The sequence below is a fragment of the Thalassophryne amazonica genome, chromosome 8 (assembly GCF_902500255.1).
Source record: "Thalassophryne amazonica chromosome 8, fThaAma1.1, whole genome shotgun sequence".
NCBI lineage: Eukaryota > Metazoa > Chordata > Actinopteri > Batrachoidiformes > Batrachoididae > Thalassophryne > Thalassophryne amazonica.
Window position 1 is genome coordinate 103,440,213 of NC_047110.1, and position 25,925 is coordinate 103,466,137.

The 25,925-nt window shown below is 42.2% G+C and overlaps 2 protein-coding genes across 2 annotated transcripts in view; one reads left to right on the forward strand and one right to left on the reverse strand.

The window, feature by feature from the left end:
- spg11 (SPG11 vesicle trafficking associated, spatacsin) overlaps positions 1-10,338 on the reverse strand; it is a 102,347-nt gene extending 92,009 nt beyond the window's left edge. Inside the window, 2 exon segments of the mRNA XM_034175533.1 lie at positions 7,260-7,444; positions 10,076-10,338. Of these exon segments, the coding sequence (XP_034031424.1) occupies positions 7,260-7,444; positions 10,076-10,278 (388 nt within the window). The 5' untranslated portion in view covers positions 10,279-10,338.
- An 8,366-nt stretch (positions 10,339-18,704) lies between these two features.
- The window catches only part of zfpm1 (zinc finger protein, FOG family member 1), a 295,801-nt gene continuing 288,580 nt past the window's right edge, over positions 18,705-25,925 (forward strand). Inside the window, 1 exon segment of the mRNA XM_034177133.1 lies at positions 18,705-19,129. Within this exon segment, the coding sequence (XP_034033024.1) occupies positions 19,090-19,129 (40 nt within the window). The 5' untranslated portion in view covers positions 18,705-19,089.

Below are 25,925 nucleotides of genomic sequence, written 5' to 3' on the forward strand. Positions count from 1 at the left end.
TAGTGCCCGTACCTTCAAAGGCGAAGGCAGAGCCACTAGAGGGAGCCCCACTTCCTTTGCCCATCTGCTATCCAACAGATTCCCTTCGGACCCCGTGTCCACCAGTGCTGGGGCGTGAAGGGTTAAATCCCACTCAGGATTATCACTGGGATTCGTGCTGATCTGTGGGGTCTCCCCGTGTACATGTTATGGCCCACCCTTAGCCCGGTTTCTAAGGACGGGCGTTGGTGTTTTGACCGTTTGGGGCAGTCTTTTAACATGTGTTCACATGAGCCACAGTAAAAACACTCCCCGCGGGCCAGCCTCCTTTGTCTGACATCAGATCTCACTTTGGCCCTGCTCGTGTCCATAGCTTCGTCAGCAGGGGGAGCTGTTGCCACACGGAGCCCACTGGCAATGGAGCGTGGGGACGACGTCACCCTTTCTGACCCGGAAGAGAGAGGGACGGCTTGTGCCCGGCCACGCCCCCCGGCCTGCTCCCGACGGTGTTCATTTAAGCGGTTGTCTAAGCGTATAACCAGATTGACAAGCCCGTCGAAATCCTGCGGTTCGTCCTTAGCCAGCAAATGCTCCTTCAGTACTGGAGACAGTCCGCTTATGAAGGCAGCGCGGAGCGCAACGTCATTCCAGCCAGACCTCGCAGCCGCGATGCGGAAGTCGACAGCGTAATCAGCTGCGCTCCGACGCCCCTGTCTCAGTGACAGCAGCACGGTCGAGGCAGTCTCGCCTCTGTTGGGATGATCAAACACTTGTTTGAATTCCCGTATAAACCCAGCGTATGATGTCAGAAGCCATGAATCCTGTTCCCAGAGCGCTGTAGCCCAAGCGCGTGCCTCACCTCGAAGCAGATTAATTACATAAGCCACCCGGGTGGCGTCTAATGCGTACATAACTGGACGCTGTGCAAAAACGAGCGAACACTGCATTAGGAAGTCTGCGCACGTTTCCACACAGCCTCCGTACGGTTCGGGAGGACTTATGTAAGCTTCAGGGGACGGTGGGGGGGGTAGTTGAACGGCCAGTGGAACATCTATATTAGGCTCCGGGCCAGCAGGAGGAGACACTGCAGCGACGCTCGACTCGCGTGCTTCCACTCTGGCGGTGAAAGCCTCCATCCTCCGATTGAGGATTGCATTTTGCTCGGTTACCAGCTGTAACTGAGCAGTGAAAGCGGTAAGGATTTGCTGCAGATCACTTACCACGCCTCCTGCTGACGCCTGCGCTCCTTGTTCTCCCATTGGCTGTTCAAGCTGTGGTTGACGCCCCTCGGGATCCATGACGAATGGCCGAGAAATCCTGTTGGGAAAGTGTCGTAACACGGACCCACAACAGGGGGCGCAAATGAACGGACAATGGATAAGAAAAGGAGTAACAATTTAATGTTGTGAAAGTACACAACGGAATACAAACAGAAATAATGGGTGCCAATTGAACACAAGAGGACTGTGGGCAGGCTCGAAGATAGGAGACCTCTGATGATCGGAGAGCCGGAGCCCACACCGCTTCCACCACCAACAGCCTGAAGAACACCGGAGCCGCCAAGTCCTGAGTCCCCAGGTGGTCTCTGTCCTCCATTGTCGGCCCTGGTACTGCTGGCAGACAAGAAACAGAAGGCGGTGAGTGTGAGTCCTCACACCCAGCAACCTTTACACTCAATTCCTCCGGGAGGGAAAGCCTCCACCTCCAGATACGTTTTCTCTCGTGCAGCTCCTGTTTGTCCCTCTTCTGGATCTCCACAGGAATGCGGCTGCACACAGAACAATGTTAGACAACAATAATCACAGCAGAGAAGATTACCTCTAGTGGTAGATGATTTCTCGGCGAGGAGGTGGAGTAATGATCCAGCTTTTGTAGAGCTGCAGGTGATTGGTGACAGCTGGTGTAAATGAGTGACAGCTGTCACTCTCTGTCTCGGCGCCCTCTCATGCTTGAAGCCCGCACTCCAAGCAGGGCGCCGACTGGTGGTGGTGGGCCAGCAGTACCTCCTCTTCAGCGGCCCACACAACATTACACATCAATTCTTCACATTCACCCCGATGTCAGGGTGTTGCCATACAAGGCACCCACTACACACCGGGAGCAACTAGGGGATTAAGGACTTTGCCCAAGGGCCCTTAATGATTTTCCGGTCAGGCTGGGATTTGAACAGAGGATCCTCTTGTCTCAAGCCCAATGCTTAACCACTAGACCATCACCTCCCCTGACAATTATAATATTATAAAAAAATTATAATATTATTAATCATGCATTTTTATTGCAATATAATAAGCCATTCATTCAGTTAATTACTGAAAAGACTATAAATAACTTAGAAAGTACAATTTCATGTCATACAGCCAGGTCCATAAGTAATTGCACAGCACCAATTATTTTAATTTTACCCCTATACACCGCCACAATGTTGGTGAAATAAAATAAAGTACATTAATAATCATCCCCAGGTGATTTTTGTCCAGGACATTAGTGACTAAAAAAAAAAAACTTCTCTTATGTTATACATCAGGGTTTTAGGCAGCGAGCCATCCAGTCGCCATTTGGACGGTCAATTTTCGAAAAAGACGGTCGCAAAAAATAGCGGGTGGCTTGCTTAAAGATGCCTAAAATTAGGACCGGGTCCAATCGCTCGAGCTGTCTGTGTGTGTGTGTGCAGTTGGCTGGCTGCGAGGAGGGAGGGGTATTAGTGTGCCTTGATAGAGAGAGTGGCGATATGAGTCGTCAAAAAAAAATTGGTCATGTGACTCCTGGTGCCATGTTGGGTTCAAAATCGGTCGGTTGCGTCATTCGCCTGTGAGCACGCCTTGTGGGAGGAGTGGTCCAGCCCCCTCGTTGGATTTTCATTGTCAGGAAATGGCGGAATGATTTGGGCTTTTTTTCCAAGCCTATCTCAGCTTTCAGTGCTTACCAGCCCAGTGAGTATAAGAGAAATTATGGAGAGCTGGGCATGTCCCAACTTGTCCCCTGGCACTCCGAAATGGAGGTGTTCCTTTGTCTCGCTCGATCAGCGAATCGGTCCTGACGCGAGAAGCCTCCGCGCGGCTAGGGGGCATTTTTTTGTGTTTGGTTGATCCCCGGTTCCACTCCAGCTCCGGTGGGCCTTTGACCGTTCATCATTGGTGTTACCGGGGTGTGGTGCAGCGGGAACGTACCTCAGTCGGAGTGGTGGGCTGATCTGTGCCGTTCGCCATTTCGGTAGTTCCACCCCTCCCGATGGGCTGGTGGTATGGTCGGTTTGGGGCACCGGACGTATTTCCGGTTTTCCGCTGTTCTTAGGGAATGGGACTGGGTTAGTTTTTCCTGTTTCCTTCCCCAGCTTGGTAGTTTTGTGCCGTTCGCCAAAATTGAGCTGACAATAGGCTCTGGGAGTGATCTGGGGTCTTTCGGTGTGCTGGGGGGGGGTAACAGAGTTTGCCGGTTGTTTTATTTGCCCCCGGGGTGGTTTAATGAAGTCCGCCGGGGGTTGGATTTTGTGTTTTTTATGTTTCCTTCCAGGTTCCACCTCCAGGGTTGATGGGACGGTCCTCTGGGGGGGAATTGGCTTGTGGGGCTGACTAGCCAAGTGTGGCCGGGTCTGGGGTTCCTGGGTTGTGGGGAGGGTGCCTCCTGGGGTTGATGGTACGGTCCTCTGGGGGGCGCTGTTGCTCCATGAATACCTGGGGACCTCTGTGGGATTCCGGCTTTGGCTGTTACTCCTGGAACTGGCGGTAAAGGTCTTCTGGGGGATGTTGGGCTCTGCAAGTCGTTCTGGGGGGGTTGTTTGTTATTTTTCTTTGTGAATTTATGTTGGTATTGTGTTGTTGGGGCTATGTTGGGTTTTTGGATTTGGGTGTTTTTTCTTTTCTTCCCGAGGTTGGATGGGACGGTTCCCTGGGGAGGGTTTGGGTGGGTTTTGTGTTTTTTCTTGTATGTTGGGTTGTATATGGGACTTTTTGGGGTTTTTTGTTGATGCCAGCCGGCCTTCCAGCCGTGGTGCCCTGTCCTGCTGTCTGCGGTGGACCTTGGGAGCGTTATGCCGTCTGCTTCCTGACGAGGACCCCGGAGGGAGGTGCTGTTCTCGGGCCTGGTCTGTTCGGTCGCCAGGAGGCTTCCCGTTGATGGGCGGGTACTGTTGTGTGTTGGGGGGTTTGGCTGGACATTTTGGTGTTGTTTTCTTTTCTTTGCTCTCCAGGTGGTATGCAAACTGTTTTTTTTGTCTGTGGAGAAGGTGCTGGCAGAAGAGTCCTTCACCTTCATCAGCATTATTGGCTGCACTTGTGGAGGATGTTCACGTGCAGGCCTAATGACTTGCAGCACCTGTGGATGATGCTCACGTGCAAACTTAAAGACTTTCAGCTGAAGCAGATAATGAGATGGCGTTCTGCATTTAAGCCATGAGTGATTCAAGCAGAATTGCCGGGAACTCGACCTTGTGACGTTCGTTTGTGAGACGCTGAGGACCGCGCCTGGGTTTGACACATCGTGCCTGTGAAGGAGGACGGGTGAGGGACACATGCTGTCAGCACACATCAGAGGTGATGATTGTCTGAATAAGTGTTAACAGTAATTTGGTATTTTGTTACGCAGTATATTTGAACATTGATGAGAATTGTGCAGCTCGCTTCTCACTGCCGTGGCGTACGGAATGATGATCCTCCACCTGTTGTGAGAAGCTGCTCATTTACACAAAGCTTAAATTCAGACCTGAATGTGTTGCTGATAGTGTGTGCCTTTGAAGGATATTTGTTGTAGCTGTTGACTTACCTCACCTTTTCCATCCTTCACAGAGTCAGTTTGTTGTATCCACCTGGGGGGTGTTCGGCGGTGAGTCTGGGTCCAGAAGCGTCGGGCATCGATCCATTTGGGCGCTGGAGAGCGCGCCGTCCTTCACCTCGCCAGACAAACCGCACATTTATGTTGTACACAATTATTGCACAGAAGGGAAATAAATGTTTTGTTTTTGGAACCGCTTTCTGGTTATTTAGCGCTGGGTTCAGTCAGACGCTGGTCCGCTCCTCAACTCGCGTCTGCACATAACATCCACACAGCCATCCGTTTAGAAATGATGTGGTGTTTTCTGCCTCTCGATGGCGGCTCGGAGCGCGGCGCGCCGTGCGCCATTGTGGGGCATCCTTAAAGCTGTAGTAACAGTCTTTATTCTCTGTGAAGCCAGTAAAATTTTCACCGAAAGCCAGATAAATATTTCGAATGGTTTCCAGCTGCTTGTCTCTAACAGTTTCTGAAAAAATTCTGATGGAAAAAAAGCCCAAATCATTCCGCCATTTCCTGACAATGAAAATCCGACGAGGGGGCTGGACCACTCCTCCCACAAGGCGTGCTCACAGGCGAATGACACAACCGACAGGCGTGGAAAAACTCACGCATGCACACGAAGGTTCAAGCTTGGCTGACTTAAAAACATATGAATCAAATCCATATGGTTTTTGAAAAAAAAATAATAAGGTTGGATACTTTTCTAATAGACCTTGTATATAGTTGAAGTGTATATAGAACATTATAAGCTATGTTATCATAATTCATTCATTTTAAAGGTCAAATATGTTTTGTGGCTCTAGAAGAATTTTATTTATGGAAGATGGGACAAAAATGGCTCTTTTGACAGTAAAGCTTGCAGACCCCTGAACCAGACTGACCCAGACTGTCTCCAAATATGAGTAAATAAAGTACTTCTATTTATTTTTTCGTGGTTTTTGTGATATTTTGGAGGGGCTGAAATGTGCCCCATATTTAAAACGGTGCATGTACTCGGGGGACTATTTTTTCAAAATTTTCATGGAGGACCCCATCCCCCGTGGATTGGGTGTGCGTGACACTGGTCGGTGCGTAAAATTTTGGACACCCTGATTTTTTTTTGTCGTTTAATTTCTGCCTAAAACTATGTTATACATTAACATCACCCGAATGCTTCCGCAACCACTGTGAAAGACAAAAATGATAAAATGACAAATACTGTCTGTTTTGAGAGCTGATCCACTGCAGACAACAGGATATATGGATACAGACGATGGCTTCAATTCGGACTCTATCTCCAGAATTGATTCCAGCATGTATGTAGCAACAGGGTCAGAAATACCCTGCTGAACCACATTAGTAAAGTGAATGTTACAGTTGTTTTCAATGAAAAGATGACTGAGATCTCCAACACTGCTGACCATGAGCAACACTGCACAGACCATGACTGTTGATTACGACATCGTTCATCAGAGTCTCTCCCACAAGCTGAAGTTTACATAACTCATATGTCTTCCAATGTGGCCAATACCTTTGATCATGAAATAATTTGAAAAGGTTATACTCTGCTGCTTACTGATCCCACATGCACTCAAGCCAAAACCTCCAGCCATCCAAAATGAAGCTGAACCGGAATAGGAAAAAGTTGCAGTTCCTTAAATGGCCACTTAAGGCTGGTTACAAACACAAGCACATTCTCATAAAACCCATGTTAAAATGTCAGACTTTAGAACAGAAATAAACATGCATACAGCCTGGTACAAAAGCAGTTTTTGTCTCTGTAGCTAGTTTCCCCCTTCGTCACAACTGTATGGGGGGGCGGTTAAGATATTTTTAGACTTAAAGTTATGAATAATATGGGGGAGTGGCAGGTAGTATGTGCTGCTAAGCTAAGTCCAGAGCTCAGCTAGCAGAGAATGCTAGCTGTTGTGCGGGACCGTATATGTCCTTTCTGAGCTTTTTATTATTATCTTTAATAATATGGCTTGCTGTGTAGCAAATTGTCCTAGCAGATCATCTAAATATTCTCTGCTCCAGCATTTCTATGGAGTGAAATTTTCCTGTTATTTAGTTTTGTATGTTAGCACTATTGGCAGCTATCAGTAACTTGATGATGTTAGATCTAGTTAATCCATAATTACTGAAGAAATAAGAATGTCATAATTTTTAGTAACTACACCTAAACCATCTGTCATCAAAACCACCGCCCAGACCCCAAAAATTTGATTTAATAAAACACACAAACCAAAGTTAGCCTGTTAGCTTTAGATTTTTCAATAACTCTGAGATGGGGGTGTGTTACGACTTTGTTCATGCTATGTAGGTCATGTAGGGTCCTGCTCATTTTCCACCTCTCTACCCATTTATGGATTAGCTGGGACACAGGCGGAGTCAGCCCTGCTAACACGGTGACACCCAGAGCAGCACCTCTTGAGCCTTGAGCTTCAAATCGGCTCTTCCAAGCCTTTTCAGAAAGCCTGTGGGTGACATCCTGGAGTGTTTGTCCAGGATACACACACAATCTATATACTCACAGGGGTCCTGTTCTCTGACAGCCTCCAGGAGGCGCTCTGCACCACATTCAGCGACACAAACCAGCGAAATAGATGCTGATTGTTCTGCTTCCAGCAGCTTCAGGTGACACTGAGATCCAACAGCCAGCAGTCTGAAGCTGCTGCTGACGCGCCACTCATGTGCACCAACCTCCTCCCAGAAAAAACTATCAACAACAACAACAACAAAAGGAGAACACAACAGAGTTAATGTGTTTGTGGAGAATGATTTCATAAGCTCCATGACAACAAGTGTTATAGAGAACAGTCAGAAAATAAACACTTTTACTTGAAATATTTAGTTTTTGGTGAGGGTTCATACTGGACCAGGGACAGACACTAAGATTTTCAATTACTGACCACTTGGGCCACCAAAGCCCTACATTTAATGGCCAGAGCACATTTTTAGTAGCAATCCTATTCTAAAACAATTCAGAAAAGGTCATATTACACGTATTCTTTTTTCCTTGACTGTGATACTTCAATAAATGAAAAGTCACTGAAGTTATTTAAATAAACTGAATTGAATTCAAATTATTGGTATTTCTGACTGCAAAATGTGATGCCAGCCATGTGCTGTCACTGTTGACCACTTTTCCCATGAATTGTGATGTGGTGTTTCCTGAAGGCATTGTTTCAGAAGAAAAATGACCTTGACTTCTCAGCTAATTCAGGAAACATCCAGCACAGGCTGCAGAGAACAGTTCATTTTTTGACATGTCATTTTCCATCCACCTAAACGGCTGCTTCCTTTCACTCCAAAATTTTCATTTTCTTCTTCTTTTTTTTCTCCCATAGTCCGCCTTTTGTATTTTTGGTTCAAGTTGAGCAATAATGTTACCAGGTTTCTGCGTGTCAAGTTAACAGTAAGCTGTCACTAACTTCCCCTGCGTGTCAGCAGTAAATTTTAGCCAAGGAGGCTCCTGGAAACCTGACCTTGTGTGCCAACCAACCCCTAAAAATCAACCTCAAATGTATAACTTTGTAAGCTGTTTTACTGAGTTCCATTCTAGGAATTCTCTCTGTTCACTTAAGTGGCTGCTCGTCAGCAGCAGTGTATTTCCAGTGTGCAAATTGGACATATTGCAGAATTGGACCTGGCCCATTTTGCTGTTCTGCTGCAGAGCAAGACTTCTGGAAGAGTGCAAAGCAAGGGTCTGGAAGCGGGCACTCTTGCTGTTTATTTTTTGGATTGCCACAGTGTTTCCAGTATAGATCCACCTTAAGATTTGGCTTAGGTTTTACACACTGGATGGCCTTACTACCACAACTCTGGCTTCCAATCGGTGGTCTGGAAGCAGAAATATTGTTCAAAATTCCAAACTTTTAATGTTTCAGAAAAATTTAATCCTAACCCCGATCCTAATCCTAAACCACTTATCATAAAATAATTTACAAGGCTGCTGGGAAACTATGACATCAGTGTGTAGCATTCACAGTTAGGACTGAGGAAAAAAAAACTCCAAGTTTGTCTTGGTTTTATTGTGAAAGGTCCGATAACAAGGAGTGTATTTTTTGTGTTATATTTGGCAATGAAAAAAGCCTCAATACACAGAGTGAACCTGAACTGTACTGTATGGTAAATCTGTGTCAAGTAGGCTGTTCTACTTGATGTAAACTACTGACGGAAGCCACCAAGGCTCCCAGACACTCTGAAGAAGTTAAAGGCACAGAGAAACTTTTGTCTGTTGCACTACCAGCACAGCTTCATGACAAATTGGTTTAGAGGTTTCTCATAAAGAACATCATGCGAGACATGAGATGCAGTTTACCAGAAGGAATGCTGGAAACCTGAATCTAGAGTTGACCCATTTTCCTATTTTAAAATCCTTCTCCACTCCAGCTGTGAGTGGGGACACAACTAGCAAATGTTGCACCATCCCCAATTTCTCCAATCACATCCACAGAAGCCTTTCAGAGTTGTCACAAGTGTCTTGGTGGCTTCCCTCACTAGTCTCCTTCCAGCATGGTCACTCAGTTTTTGAGAATGGCTACTTGACACAGATTTAACTACACTATAAAAGTGTAGGTACTTCTTACTGATTAATGTCAATTAAGTCAAACACTTGGGAATGTTCATGTGTTCATCTTCTGACTTGCCTCAAGAAAACTGGCTGTAAAAGTGATGATTTAACCCTTATATTTACAATAAATTGCCCCCATCCCAACTTATTTTGGAATTTCTTGCAGACCAGAAATGCAAGAATGAAGTTGACTGCATAAATATCCAGTTTTGGGGAAAGTAACTTTGGAAAGTTACTTCATTAGTTAATCTATACAGTTATATTTTACAGTTACTTCTTACATTTACTTCATTAGCAGCTGCGGACACCTTGTCGGTAGCTGCTGAATGTAATTAATAAAGTTACTCATAATCTAATTTGGTTATTTTTAAGATTTAGTACTCAGAAAAGTAACTATTAGTTATTTTGCTGATTAGTTACTTTTCTGATTGCTCAATCTTACGAGTAAGCAAGTTAGATTACTCGTTACCTTATTAGTTACATTACTTATTAGGTGCAAGTTTTCTGCAGATTCTAATAAAGTAATTACATAAAGCTGCTAATGAAGTAACTGCATAAAGCACCTGTATAAAGCAACTAAAAAAGTAACTTGTCAAAGTTACTTTCCACAACACTGTAAATATCTCAGGTTATCTACAATGAAATCTAAGTTAAAGTAAATGTTATCATAACTGCGGGGTTTTTGTTTTTATTTGCATTTTTAACACAGTCCCAACTTTTAGTGGTTTGGAGTTGTGCGAGGCGGTTAAAGTCTTGTCAGATTGGTGGACTCACTCTCCGTAGTAGCCGTCCGCTGTGGCCGGAGCAGCCTCTCTGTCCGCCGGGTCCCAGACCTCCAGCCGCCCGCGGAGCTCCAGGCAAGCGAGCAGAGAGCCTCCGGGAGCGAACTCAGCTTTCAGGACGTCCGCTAGCCGTCCACACTGCTGGTTCTCCGGAATCACAGCCACCTCCATGGAGCTACTGTCCGAGTCCAACATGTTAGCACAAGTCTGAAGTCTATATTTACAGTTTCAGACTTTTTTTTTTAATCTCCCTGTCATGTTGTAAACAGCAACTCAGCAACTCAGTCACATGTCCGCATAACAACTTGTCAGCTGACAGCGTCTGACCAATAGTAAGACTGAACAAAATAAACTTTATTGGCAGCATAGTTGGTTTACAATAATAATAATATAAATAAAAGAGTAAATAAAGAAATTAAAATAAGAATCAGGATCGTCACTTTATTAATCCCTAAGGAAACTGCTTGTTATAACTGCACAGATTAACAGAGACACACGTCATCACGAAGGGCAGTAGATAAGACAAATAATCAGGTTAGAATTAAACTTAAAATACAGGCAAATGAATTAAATTTACGTAAAATAACGTCAAAATAAATTTAAAATTAAAAAATATGCCAATTTAAAATACAAATTTTAAAAAGCTGTTTTATTAAACAAAAAAGACTCAGTTTTAATGCCTTTCCCATGAATCATAAATTAATCAGAAATTAAGTTAATACATTTTGACTGTAGGTTCTGTAGGTTGATGGATGTGGCAACAGACAGCAACACAGCATGCTCCCTGACTGCATCTAACCTAACCTAACCCAACCTAACCAAATCTGTCCTGACTGGACCTCACCTGACCTTGCATAAACCTGGACATCTTCAAAGATTTTATTTCATCAGTTCAGATCATTTGACAAACTCTTCTTTTTAAACTTGAATCTGTCCTACCAAACCTGAGATAACTTGACCTGTCCTGACCTAACCTAACCTAACCTAACCTCAGTTAGCTTGACCTATCCTGGCCTGACCTGACAGACCTAACTTGTCTTCACCTGACCTAATGTGACTTGACCTGAACTCAGCTGTCTTGGCCTATCTTGACCTAACCTAACATGACCTGACCTAACCTAACCTAATCTGACCTGACCTGACCTGACCTAACCTAATCTGACCTGACCTGACCTGACTTGACCTAACCTGACCTCACCTAACCTGACCTGACCTGACTTAGCCTAACCTAATCTGACCTGACCTGACCTAACCTGACCTAACCTGACCTGACCTTGCATAAACCTGGACATCTTCAAATGTTTTGGAATGTCTTAAACCCAAACCTACTTCTAGGCATCTTATATATGCTACTCTGGAACCACCCCTAAACCCAAACAGTTCAACTGTCAACCCCACTGAGGTCCTTAGACTGGGTCTCATTAACATAAGATCACTGTCCTCAAAATCATTGTTGATCAATGATCTAATTATTGATCATCACTTAGATATGATTGGGCTATGTGAAACCTGGCTTAAACTTACAGCTGTCCTCCCCTTAAATGAGGCCTGCCCACCAGCATATACATTTAGTCACATCCCTCGTGATGCGAAGCAAGGCGGGGGTGTTGCTCTTATTTATAAATCTAGGTTTAGCTTATTAGCTGTTGGGGGTTACAAATATCACTCATTTGAGCATCTGATTCTCCACTCTGCTCAGGATATTACACATTGCCAAGGTCAGAAAAATAAAAATCAGTCGTATTACTTTGTCACTGTAAATAGGCCTCCTGGCCCATATTCTGAATTCTTAGATGAATTTGGTGTGTTCATCTCTAACTTGTCAACTAGTGTAGATAACATTCTGATCATTGGTGACTTTAACATTCATATAAATAAGCCTTCTGATCCCCTCTGCAAATCATTTATGGAAATTGTGGATGCATTAGGATTTCGGCAATGCATTCGGGATTCGATGCACATTAGTGGAAATACCCTGGATCTGGTTCTCGCACGTGGTATTGCTGTCACGAATATTGACATCATGCCTCTTACATCAGTGGTGTCTGATCACTCACTTATTAAGTTTACAGTTTTGCTGCCGTGTTTAGTGGAACAACAGCCTTATATATCTTTACAGCCATGCATCAACTCCTCAACTAAGACTGAACTCGAAGCTACACAGCCTGATGTCTTAGCTTCACATTTGACAAATACCCAGTCAGTAGACAGACTTGTGGATAGTTTAAACTCAGTGCTCAAAACTACACTCGACATGATTGCACCACCTGTGTTAAAACCACACTCCCCCAAATCACAGTCACCTTGGTTCAATGATTATCTGCGTGACCTCAAGCATAAAGCAAGAGGTCTAGAACGGAGATGGTGTTGTTCAAAATTAGAAGTATTTCACCTTGCGTGGCGTGATGCTATCTTAGACTATAAGCATGCATTATTGGCTACAAAGCGGACTTACTACTCTGATTTGATCAACAAAAACAAGCATAACTCAAAGTTCTTGTTCGACGCGGTGGCAACACTTTTGCATGGACAACCACCTGTAGTTCGCTCTCCTTTTACAGCACAAGATTTCCTGGATTACTTTGGGAAGAAAATAGAAGACATCAGGTTAAACATATCCCGGCATGCCTTAATCCAGCCACTACACCCTGCTATTGATGTGGGCACCACTACTGAGGTATTACCTAGATTTACAGAATTTGACAGTATCTCACTAGGCATGCTGACAAAACTCGTAAAGTCAACAAAAAGCACAACCTGTTTATTTGATCCTATACCAACAAAACTGTTTAAGGACCTGTGACCCACTCTTGGGCCGACTGTGCTGGAAATTATTAATCTTTCTTTAACTTCTGGATCTGTTCCTAAATGTTTCAAATCTGCAGTGATTAAACCATTACTTAAGAAACCTAATCTTGACCCTAGTGTATTGACAAACTATCGGCTGATATCAAATCTATAATTTTTCTCTAAAATTCTGGAAAAAGTGATGTCACGGCAGCTCGTAGACTATCTTACTGAGAATAATCTCTTTGAGCCACTGCAGTCTGCTTTTAGAAAATATCATTCCACAGAGACGGCTCTCACTAAAGTGGTGAATGATCTTCTGCTTACAATGGATTCGGACACCACTACGGTTCTGTTGCTGTTAGATCTCAGTGCTGCATTTGATACAGTGGATCATCATATTCTACTTTATAGGCTGGAAAATCATTTTGGGATTACTGGGAGTGCCCTTGCATGGCTGATGTCATACTTGACCAGTCGTTCTCACTGTGTTTTGTACAGTAACACTACTTCTAACCTTAGTGACATGAAATTTGGGGTTCCACAGGGCTCTGTCTTAGGCCCCCTGCTTTTCTCCCTTTATATAGCACCCCTTGGGCACATATTGCGGCGTTTTGGGATTACCTTTCACTGCTATGCAGATGATACTCACTTATACATGCCAATGACTGCTGGTAATCTTGTTCACATAAAATCCTTAGAAGATTGCCTTGCAGCAGTGAGAAGTTGGATGTCTAGAAACTTCCTACTTTTAAACTCTGATAAGACTGAAATAATGGTTCTTGGTCCAGTGAGACATCGGCTTCAATTTGACCAGTTAACACTCAGCCTCGGCTCGTGTGTCATACATCACACTGACAAAGTGAGGAACCTTGGGGTAATTTTTGATCCTTTGTTGTCCTTTGGCCTCCACATTAGAAATATTACGAGGACTGCTTTCTTCCACCTGCAAAATATAGCGAAGATTCCTCCCATCCTGTCTATGGCTGATGCTGAGACCCTGATCCATGCATTTATCTCTTCTAGATTGGACTACTGCAATGTTCTATTTTCTGGTTTACCGCAGTCTAGCATTAGGGGTCTCCAATTGGTTCAAAATGCTGCAGCCAAACTTTTGACATGAAGCAGAAAGTTCGACCACATTACACCCATTTCAGCATCCCTTCACTGGCTTCCTGTCCCAGTGAGATCAGATTTTAAGGTTCTGCTACTAACCTATAAAATTATTTATGGACTGGCACCCTCCTACCTAGCTGACCTAATTAAACCTTACGTACCGGCCCGGGCTTTATGTTCTCAGGGTGCAGGACTACTTTGTGTCCCTAAGGTGAATAAGAAGTCTGCAGGTCACAGAGCTTTCTCTTATTGTGCCCCTGTGTGTGGAATGATCTCCCTGCGTCAATAAAACAGTCAGATTCTGTGGAGACTTTCAAGTCCAGACTTAAGACGCACTTATTTTCTCTTTCATATGGCTAGCATACTGGTACAGTTTTGTTTTACGCTTTTTACTCTTTTAATTCATGTTATTAGCAATTGGAGCGGGCCGCGGCCTCAGCTTTACCTAAATTCTAGTCTTTTCGTGAAGTTTAGGGCTAGTGGCCGGCGATCACCTTAGTATTTCTCTGTTTTTCTTGTTATTTAATGCTGACAAATTATACAGTATTTCTTGTCTTTCTGATGCCTGATTCTGTTTTTTCTCTCTGTTTAAGGTGCAGCTCCATCCAGAGATGGGAGTTGTGATCGTGTTGGCGATCCTCCTGTCCTGTGCGCCAATAACATTTCTTGTATATTCGTCCATGAATTGTTCTGTAATTTATGTTTTGTAGCATGGCCCAAGCAGAGGGTCACCCCTTTGAGTCTGGTCTGCTTGAGGTTTCTTCCTCAGAGGGAGTTTTTCCTTACCACTGTTGCTCTGAGGTTGGTAAGGTTAGACCAGAGGTGGGCATCGAGGGCCGAGACACTGCAGGTTTTCCATGTAACCAATCACCTCAGCAGGTGGGTTGCTGATGAGCTTCTGCTCTGAACATAAACACCTGGTTGTCAATGAAATCACCTGCTGAGACACCTGATCATTAATGAAATCACCTGCTGAGGAGATTGGTTGCACGGAAAACCTGCAGTGTCTCGGCCCTTTATGGCATATGATTGCCCACCCCTGGGTTAGACCTTACCTGTGTGAAGCGCTTTGAGGCAACTCTGTTGTGATTTGGCGCTATATAAATGAAAATAAATTGAAATTGAAATTGTTTTACGTCATTAGTTGAGATCTTTTGACGAACTCTGCTTTTTAAACCCTTTTCTATTGCATTTTACAGACTATACATATATATATGTGGCCACTAGATGGCAGCAGTGAATTTCGCAGGTGAGATTCTCTCCTTGCTCCCTTACCCACTGGCTCCAGATCCCTCCATCCATCCATGCCTTTGTCCCGAATCATAATTTATGCACGCATGTATTAATACATTGGCACATCAAGAGCTCCAAATAATAAAACACAATAAAAAACAAAAATCTGTTATTTTTGGTGTGTGACTGAATACAGATCTATGCCAAATAAAACTTAGGTTGTATATAGAAAATTGGCTTATAGGAATGGTTTAAACCCTTTAAGGCCATATGGTCCTATTGTTCTTTATAGGTAATTTTTTAATTCCAGTCACCCAAACTTGAGTCATCACTGCAGGAAACTCAAGCAGCTTTTTGTCAGCCCAAAAGGAAATCCTGGATAATATAATGTTTGTGTCACTTTAATAGAAGCCAGGAGAAACAGCACACAGTGGAAGCACAGTGCCAGCACCTTATTTACACAGGCCCCTCATTTAACAGCATCATTTCACATCAATTTAAGCCGGGTAATAATAATAAACTGTTCAAGTAAATGAAAAGAAAACAACATTTATCGTTTGGATTGAGCTCATTTCCTCACTGAATTGAATCTGTGTAACATTCTTGAACCTTGTACTCACACAGTAGCTTTGTTTTCACTTCAGGGGATCTTTTAAAAACTTTCCAAAACATTTTATAGTTTCACATGAAGGCAATAAGAAGACATGATGCTGGTCTGTTGTGAGGGTCTTTTCCAAAAAACCTTTTCTTTTCTTTTTTCTTTACATATACATATTTATTTTACATGCATACATGACTACATGAGCAAATAACTCTGTTATGGACCACAATGAAAATAAGTGTTTTCACTTTATTGTGTTATCTGTGCATTTTCAATATATATACTTTATGTGCATTGAATGGTACTAAATATATTGAAATTTAAATTCAGCCCTTAGAAATTTGGGCTGTGCTGTGACTGGTCTATTCAGTTTGTGACGCAGCATCATCTCTGCTCTTGATAAGTTCAGATTTCAAAGAACAGTCTCTGTTTTTACCCAAAGGCCAAATGTGGCCATCGGGTATTGCAAAGTCTTTGTGTCTGTCCATCCGTCTGTCTGTCTGTTCTCAGTATAAGTCCATTCCTGTTAGGGTCTTCAAATTCACAGGGAACATTCTTGGGACACAGACTTTGCACAAGTTCAAAGATGGCTAACCTTGAGATATTCTAAAAGGATCAAAAGGTCACGTTGTTTCTATACACTCTTTCATTGATTACATGCTCATACAGCTCATACAGTTACAGTCACGGCCTTCCAAGAACATGCAACAAGTTGTGCCCATTTTAGTATAGGATTATGAACACAATATTATAGCACTGAAGTGTGGACAAACATGTGACTTTCCAATGTCAACAACAACAACAACAACAACAATAACTATAACAACAATAACTATAACAACAACAATAATAATAATAATTATTATTATTATTACACAGCAACACCAATATATTTATTTATGGCACTATTCATCCTGAGAATTTCAAAGTGCTAAATATAAGCATCAAAACAGGAAGGTGGAAATTGCCAAACCATAAAACAGGAAAAATTAAAAATTATCAAATAATAATAATAATAATAATAATAATAATAATAATAATAATAATGAGTCATTCATTCATTTTCTACCACTTATTTGGGTCCGGGTCACTGCAGCAGAAGGCCAAGCAGCTCATCCTCCACTTCCGTATCCCTGGCCAAGTCCTGTAATTCCTCCCAGGGGATCCCGAGGCATTCCCAAGTCAGCTGGATAATAATAATAATAATAATAATGATGATGATGATGATGATAATAATAATAATAATAACATTATTTCCATACTACAGCATATACAGTAGGTAGCTGACATTTTTCAAGGGTGGTAATAAATTAAGCAATGAGTTGGAATGGCGTTTGAGTCCAGAATGTTTTTAGAACCTTAGACCTCAACAATTTTTAGAAGAGGAACGCAACCCTTTTATTTCTTGTCAATTATGTAATTTTTAATGTTAATTTACTGTTTTAATGTATTTATAAGATAAGATAAGATAAGACTTTATTGATCTCACAGTGGAGAAATTCACATGTTACATCAGCTCTTAAAAACACACAAGATGGGTGCGAGTAGAGGCAAATAAAAAACAGTGTGTGCACGGATAAGCAATAATAATAATACTTGTAACACTACAATAAAATAAGAAAATGAGGTAGAAATAGAAAAAAAAAAAAATATATATATATATATATATATATATATATATATATATATATATATACATTGCTTAGGTTGTTGTATATACATACTACTGTTGTCATTATTATTATTATTGCCATTATTATGATTTATTATTACTTCTACTTTATCACTTTTGTTCACTTTCTTGTGTCATCCATGTATTTTAACGTATTTACAATTATATGTACTTACACTCATGCTTTTAAGATAAAGATGATTTACTGCCCTCTGCTGGAAAGGCATGTGAGTCCAAAATGTAATTAGCAACGTTAGCTTTGTTCATAGCTTCTTCAACATTAGTAGTGCTATCTGTGTTCTGTTTTGGCACCATTCATCTTTGACCCAAAATACATAAGCATGCCAAACAGTAAATGTCAGCTGTGCTCTGTTTGTCCCTGATCAAAGTTGCACACACTCACGCATGCGCACACGCATGCACGGCTGCTGTAAGCAGGTGGTTTTAATTTGACAAACAGACAGTGGCTGAATACATTAAAACCACTAGACATTTCACTCATGGCACCAACGTGAAACGTAAGTCACTCATGGCAACAGCAACATGAGACTTATCTAAACTGACTAAACTAATTGAGCTACAAAAACACAATAAATCAATATCACTAACAACACCGTTAAACTAACATAAACCAGAATAACGACATTTAACATCTCAAAACCCCGAACTCTCATGGTGCATTGCAGCACAGCTTCCATTGTTTATTAGTTAGCTAAAATTGCTAATTTCTCAAAAAATATTTGTCCTATCGACATTCTGTTTTCACAGTGTTCATTCTTGACCCAAAATACATAAGCATGCCAAACGGCAAATGTCAGCTCTCCCCGGTTTATTTGTGATCAAGGTGACACACACACACACACACACACACACACACACACACACACACACACACACACACACACACACACACACACACACACACACACACACACACACACACACACACACACACACACACACACACACACACAGAGGCCACTTGGCTATAATATAGATTATTTTGTGTTTATTGTGTTTTGTTTGTGTTTTTTTTTTATTCAGAATATAAGTTGCACTGGAGTACAAGTCATATGATGACAAATAATAATAATAATAATAATAATAATAATAATATTTTTCATGTACAATGTGTGAACCAATAGGAAAATAGTGCGGTGCCTACGTCATACGTAAGGGGCGTTTCGGGGGCGCGTCGCTTCCTCGGTAGTATCGGAGTTCACTGTAGCGCCACAGCTCCGGTGAAAGTGTGCGTCTGTGCCAGGTGAGTGCTCGCAGGCGGAGCAGCGACAGGAGAACTCCTCCTCGCCGACCTTAACGTTCCTCGGCCGGTTTTACACTGAAGAATAGTTCCTGCGGCGGAGGAATTAGCGGCAGTCGGGGGGGGGGGGGAGGCGGCGCGCCGCGGAGGAGCGCTGCGGAGCGGACACAGCCACAGGTCTTCTGCCGTCGAACAGCAAAGTGCAGGTGGGTCATGCGGAATTCTCCGCTCGGTGACCGGAGCAGTGAACGAAGGTGAAGAGAAACCACAAGCAGAAACACCCGGAGCAGGACCAGGACCGCTATCTGCACATCCGGATCAGAGGGAAGAGCCAGCATGTCCCGGAGAAAACAGAGCAAACCCCGGCAGATCAAACGTAAGGAAAGAAATCAATCAATTAATTTGATACACACACACACACACACACACACACACACACACACACACACACACACACACACACACACACACACACACACACACACACTTAGAGGTTGTTTTCAGGGGCGCGTGCCAGGCGCGCACTGGGAACGCGCGGACGCACGTTTTGTTGTGCTCCTTAAAGTTAATAAACGCATTGAAACAAACAAAACAAAGCATGTTTTAGTGACAGTGTTTTGTGCGGTTTCGTGTGGAATGTTGTCCAATGTCCAAGTCCAAGCGCGCGCTCGCGCATTCTCTGCGCGTTCTGCCCCCCCCAAAAGTTTTCATTTGTTTTCTGCGAAATAAAGCTTCGTGCTGATAGGAGAGACGACAGTACTGTGTGGAAAAGGCGATGTGAACAGAGATCCGATGTGAGCGCAGATAGAGATTAAAATTGGATCTTTTTTTATTATTTGTTTTGTGTCTGAGGCAGAGATGGTTCGGCTGATACCGGACCCACCTGGCTGATCTGCGCCGCTGATAACTGCTCACAATTGGTCCCTTTTTTCTCATCTGTGCTTTTAAATCAATAATGTAGAACCTCTTTTAAGAGCTTTTCTGTGTCTGTGGCAAGTTCTTCCTGTTTATAAGAAGGTTTGAGTGATATTAAAGTTAGTAAAAATAAAAGAATGCCAAATATATAATATAATAATGATGATAATAATAATATAACGCTTTGATTAATCCCTCACTGGTTATGTGAGACTGGATCACAGCAGTTGAGGATGAAAAAAAAAAATCCATGTTGGAAAGCTGTTGCTGTGATAAAGTGACGTCATTAGCAGGAAAACAGTGAGAAAACTAGAAGAGCAATCAGAGAGTATGTGTTTCATGCAGTAGGGATGGAATTCATAACTTTTAATCAACATCAGTTAGACACCTACCAATATGTTTTTTTTTTTGGGGGGGGGGCAGTACTTTGTCAATATAGGGGATTTTTAAAAAGTTACGATACCGATATATCTACAGATAGATAAAAACAATTTGGCATTGATTGCTGACATTTCTTTATCACGCTCTTAGGACAAAAAAATGTAATTGAGGCTTGATGTTTTACAGTTTAAGCATGAACTTTAATATAAATAACTGCTAATATAACCAACCATCGTGCATCACGCTGTCACCATGCTGCCTTCGCTCGGATTGGCAGTCACCATCTTGCATTACTTAGCTTTTGCATTAAGTTGACTTTTCTTCTATTTTGGCCCTGCCCACCTGGTGGCATAGCAACCAGTTCTTTCTTGTCGCTGTAAATTGCCCACTCTGTTTTGAAAATGAATGGCAGCTGGTTGCTTTACCACTGTCTCTTGTAGCTAATCTGACCAAGGGGTGATGGGGGTCCATGCTTGACAGCATTGTAAATAATGCCATCGGAGCACCCTCTGCTGGTCAGCGTCTGTAATAACACTATTTCCAACGGCCATTGTTTATTTGGTAAAATAAAAGTTTTCATGTCAGCAAAAATAATGCCGATACTGATAGGTTGGTGAAAAGCTTGTATCGGCCGATATTAGTTTGTCGGGTTGTAATATCAATGACATTATTGATTCTGCTTAACAGTCTGATTCTTTATTGATTCCCTTATTGGCTTACCTATGTGAAAATGCAGGCATACACAGGTTTTCAACATCAGTGTAGCTGTTTGTGTTGTTGTTAGATGCAGATTTTGATGTCATGTTGCCAGATGTGACCTCTGACCCATATGTTTTTGCAGCACAGAAGGGTCATAATAATCTGATGGACTGGGAAAAGTTTGGAACCAGTTCTTGATTCCCTTTCCTCTCCCGAAAAACCTTAAAGACATGGTCCGGAAGCAGAAGTATTATTGAAGTTTCTAAACATTTTACATATTTCACAAAATTTAAACTCGAATTGTTCTAGTCCTAACCCTAAAGTATTTAAGATAAAATGGAAGGTATCAGAGGGCTGATGCACACCCTGCACACTCTACACGCCACAATGTAAATGTACGAGTAAATATACACACGTTGGTAATGGTGTTTTTTGACTATGTACGACTTCATCATATGACTTTTCTGTGTTGTTATTCATCATCTCAATCAGTCACAAATATTATGCTAATGAAGCTACACTTTAGATCATCCATCTAGGCTTCTTGGTTGTTGAGATAAACAAACAAGGTGTTTTTTGGACCATGTTTTCCTTGAGCTTGACCTTTGATCAAACTACTCCAAAATTATATCACCCTGAGATATCTATCCAAGAAATCTTCCCACTATGTTTGAAGGAAAGCCTTCCAGCCATTTTTTTAGTTATTTTGTACACACACACACACACACATGGCAGTGAGCACAATACACTGCTATCGCCGCTTCACTGATGCAAAAGTTGGACCAACCACCTGCATGTCCTCTCACAACATTTACAGATCTCCTCTTTAGCCTTTGTCCTCTCCTCTTAGCTGACTGCTCCATCCTCAGCATCCTTCTCTAGATGTACCCCGCATCCCCCCTCTGCACAGTGCACATGCCCAAACCATTTCAAACTTGCCTGTCTCATTTTGTCATCAAACTGCTCCCTGTGCTGCTCCTCTGTTCTCACCCCCAGTTCTGTCCATCTTTGTCACTCTCAAGGAAAATCTCAGCATCTTCAGCTCTGGCATCTCTAGCTCCATCTCCACCTCCTGTATTTTTGTCAGTGCTGTCACTTCCAGTCTGTACAACATGGTTAGTGTCATTTCTGTCTTGTATTGGGACATCAGATGTGGTACTGTGGCTGCATGTTGTCGTACCCACAACCTCACAGAATGGAGACATTGCTACTAAATAATGGAAACTTGCAGTTGTGTTGTGAGTAAGGGATGGAATAAAACTTGGAGAAGTCCTGCTGTGATTAAAGGGTCACAAGTTCAGTCCACTGACCAGATGTGAAAAATGTGACTGGGGGAACACGTTTCTCACTTTCATTCCTATCACTAAAATGCCCAACATCCTTAATCCTCCCAGTGTGGAGTTGAGCGTCCTGAGGTCAGTGATTATGAGGCACGACTGAATACACTTTGAGTGTCAGTGTTGGATGGAAAAGTGTTGTTGAAATGGTTCATCAACCAATGTTGAAGGGCCGTTAACAGTTATGATGAATGTTTTAGTTCTGAGACAAGATATCTGAAGATTTTCTAGGACCGGTTTTCCTTCCTGCTCTTTTTTAAAAACACGATTGCCTTATGACATCATGTTAGATAAGGTTTGGAAACATGTTCTGGTTGCTGCATCCAAACATCACAGAACTGAATGTCATGATTAGGGCCGACTGGCATCTCTGTACACATCTCCCATTTAGTGACTTCGTGATGCCATAGGCTCTTCCCAAATGTGTTCCAAGGGGGATTTGGAAGGGATAAAAGTTAGAATTCTGACTGGGATGATCTTACTGATGTACTTATGCCCTGTCTTTAACGGAGCAGATGTACACACTTAATAGGAGCCCTTCTCATTTCTATAACTACTTGAAGGAAACATTTCATCCTGAGTGGTTTCAAAATCACTGGAAGCAACCATTTTTTTAAATTCCAGATGTTGTTTGCAGGTTGGCATACAGCCTACTTGGAAAGGCATTTGCAACACCAATAAAGTTGAAGTAAAATGAATGAATAAATAATTAGTTGTAAGGTCACTGGTGTTTAATGTCACATTTACTAAAGGTTAACATTGTCTTTGCTTCTTCCCTAATTTTAAATAATTCATTGACACTTTAGAGCCCGATCATTATATCAGTTGGACATTAATGTTGCCCAATATGAGCCTTTCATGACATACCGTATCTGCGTTATTTTTGCAGATATGAAACTTTTATTTTACAAAAGAAACGATGCAGATAAATATTTTGACTGTTGGAAATGGTGTCGTTACATCACTTGTCCAGCAGAGGGTGCTTCTATGGCATTGTTTATGATGCAGTCATGTATGGCTGGGACCCCATCACCCTTTGATCACATTAGCTGCCATTCATTTTCAATCCAAGTGGGCATTTTACAGCAACAAGGGTCAAGTGGTTGCTATACTGCCAGCTATGTGGGACAGAAAATAGATAAGAAGTCTGTTTTACAGTAATGCTGAGCGACATGACACAGCAACTGCCAATCGGAGTGAAGGCAGTATGAAATATGTTGGTTAGTTGCTGGTTATATTTAAAGTTGTTTATGATAAAGTTCCATGTTAGAACTGTAAAGAATCAACTCTTGCATTTCTTTGGCATCTAGGGTTTAACAATGAACTGTAAGGTCTCATTGCCATTTTTTATTTTTATTTATTTTTTATTTTATTTTGCTGTGGGAGTAACCTGTAATGGGCTGGTGTCCCATCCAAGGAAGTTTGTGGACTCTTACCAATTTCATGCTATGGTCTCTAGGGATAAGCATTGACCCAATGGGCCTAAGACACCGTGTGGACCTATTCTGTCTAGGAGTATGTAGATGAAAAGCATGTGAGCCTTTGAGGATGTTTAACATGAAAGGCAGCCATTTTTGGAAGATAAAATCTGATTTTGCACAATTGTGGCGCCTTTTAGACTTTAACAACCCCAATTCCAGTGAAGTTGGGATGTTGTGTAAGATGTAAATAAAAACAGAATACAATGATTTGCAAATCCTCTTCAACCTATATTCAATTGAATACACCACAAAGACAAGATATTTAATGTTCAAACTGATAAACTTTATTGCTTTTGTGCAAATATTTGCTCATTTTGAAATGGATCCCTGCAACATGTTTCAAAAAAGCTGGGACAGTGGTATGTTTACCACTGTGTTACATCACCTTTCCTTCTAACAACACTCAATAAGCGTTGGAGACTGAGGATGCTAATTGTTGAAGCTTTGTACGTGGAAATCTTTGTCATTCTTCCTTGATGTACAACTTCAGTTGTTCAACAGTCTGGGGTCTCCGTTGTCGTATTTTGCGCATCATAATGCGCCACACATTTTCAATGGGTGCAGGTCTGGACTGCAGGCAGGCCAGTCTAGTACCCGCACTCTTTTATTATGAAGCCATGCTGTTGTAACACATGCAGAATGTGGCTTGGCATTGTCTTTCTGAAATAAGCAGGGGCGTCCCTGAAAAATACGTTGCTTAGATGGCAGCATGTGTTGCTCCAAAACCTGGATGTACCTTTCAGCATTGATGGTGCCATCACAGATGTGTAAGTTGCCCATGCCATGGGCACTAACACACCCCATACCATCACAAATGCTGGCTTTTCAACTTTGTGCTGGTAACAATCTGGATGGTCTTTTCCCTCTTTTGTCCAGAGAACACGATGCCCATGATTTACAAAAACAATTTGAAATGTGGACTCATCAGAACACAGCACACTTTTCCACTTTACGTTTGTCCATTTCAAATGAGCTCGGGCCCAGAGAAGGCGCGGCGTTTGTGGATGTTGTTGATGTATGGCTTTCGCTTTGCATGGTCGAGTTTAAACTTGCACTTGTAGATGTAGTGACAAACTGTGTTAACTGACAATGGTTTTCTGAAGTCTTCCTGAGCCCACACGGTAAGATCCTTTATACAACCCCTGGCAAAAATTATGGAATCACCGGCCTCAGAGGATGTTCATTCTGTTGTTTAATTTTGTAGAAAAAAAGCAGATCACAGACATGACACAAAACTAAAGTCATTTCAAATGACAACTTTCTGGCTTTAAGAAACACTATAAGAAATCAAGAAAAAAAAAATTGTGGCAGTCAGTAACGGTTACTTTTTTAGACCAAGCAGAGGAAAAAAATATGGACTCACTCAATTCTGAGGAATAAATTATGGAATCACTCTGTAAATTTCCATCCCCAAAACTAACACCTGCATCAAATCACATCTGCTCCTTGACATTAACCCTATGTCATGAAATTGACCCTATGTGTCTTTTTGCAAGGAATGTTTTCACAGTTTTTGCTCTATGGCAAGATGCATTATCTTCTTGAAAAATGATTTCATCATCCTCAAACATCAGAAAAGTGTCCAAAATATCAACGTAAACTTGTGCATTTATTGATGATGTAATGACAGCCATCTCCCCAGTGCCTTTACCTGACATGCAGCCCCATATCATCGATGACTCTGGAAATTTACATGTTCTCTTCAGGCAGTCATCTTTATAAATCTCATTGGAACGGCACCAAACAAAAGTTCCAGCATCATCAGCTTGCCCAATGCAGATTCGAGATTCATCACTGAATATGACTTTCATCAAGTCATCCACAGTCCACGATTGCTTTTCTTTAGCCCATTGTAACCTTGTTTTTTTCTGTTTAGGTGTTAATGATGGCCTTCGTTTAGCTTTTCTGTATGTAAATCCCATTTCCTTTAGGCGGTTTCTTACAGTTCGGTCACAGAAGTTGACTCCAGTTTCCTCCCATTCGTTCCTCATTTGTTTTGTTGTGCATTTTCGATTTTTGAGACATATTGTTTTAAGTTTTCTGTCTTGACGCTTTGATGTCTTCCTTGGTCTACCAGTATGTTTGCCTTTAACAACCTTCCCATGTTGTTTGTATTTGGTCCAGAGTTTAGACACAGCTGTCTGTGAACAACCAACATCTTTTGCAACACTGCGTGATGATTTACCCTCTTTTAAGAGTTTGATAATCCTCTCCTTTGTTTCAATTGACATCTCTCGTGTTGAAGCCATGATTCATGTCAGTCCACTTGGTGCAACAGCTCTCCAAGGTGTGATCACTCCTTTTTAGATGCAGACTAACAAGCAGATGTGATTTGATGCAGGTGTTAGTTTTGGGGATG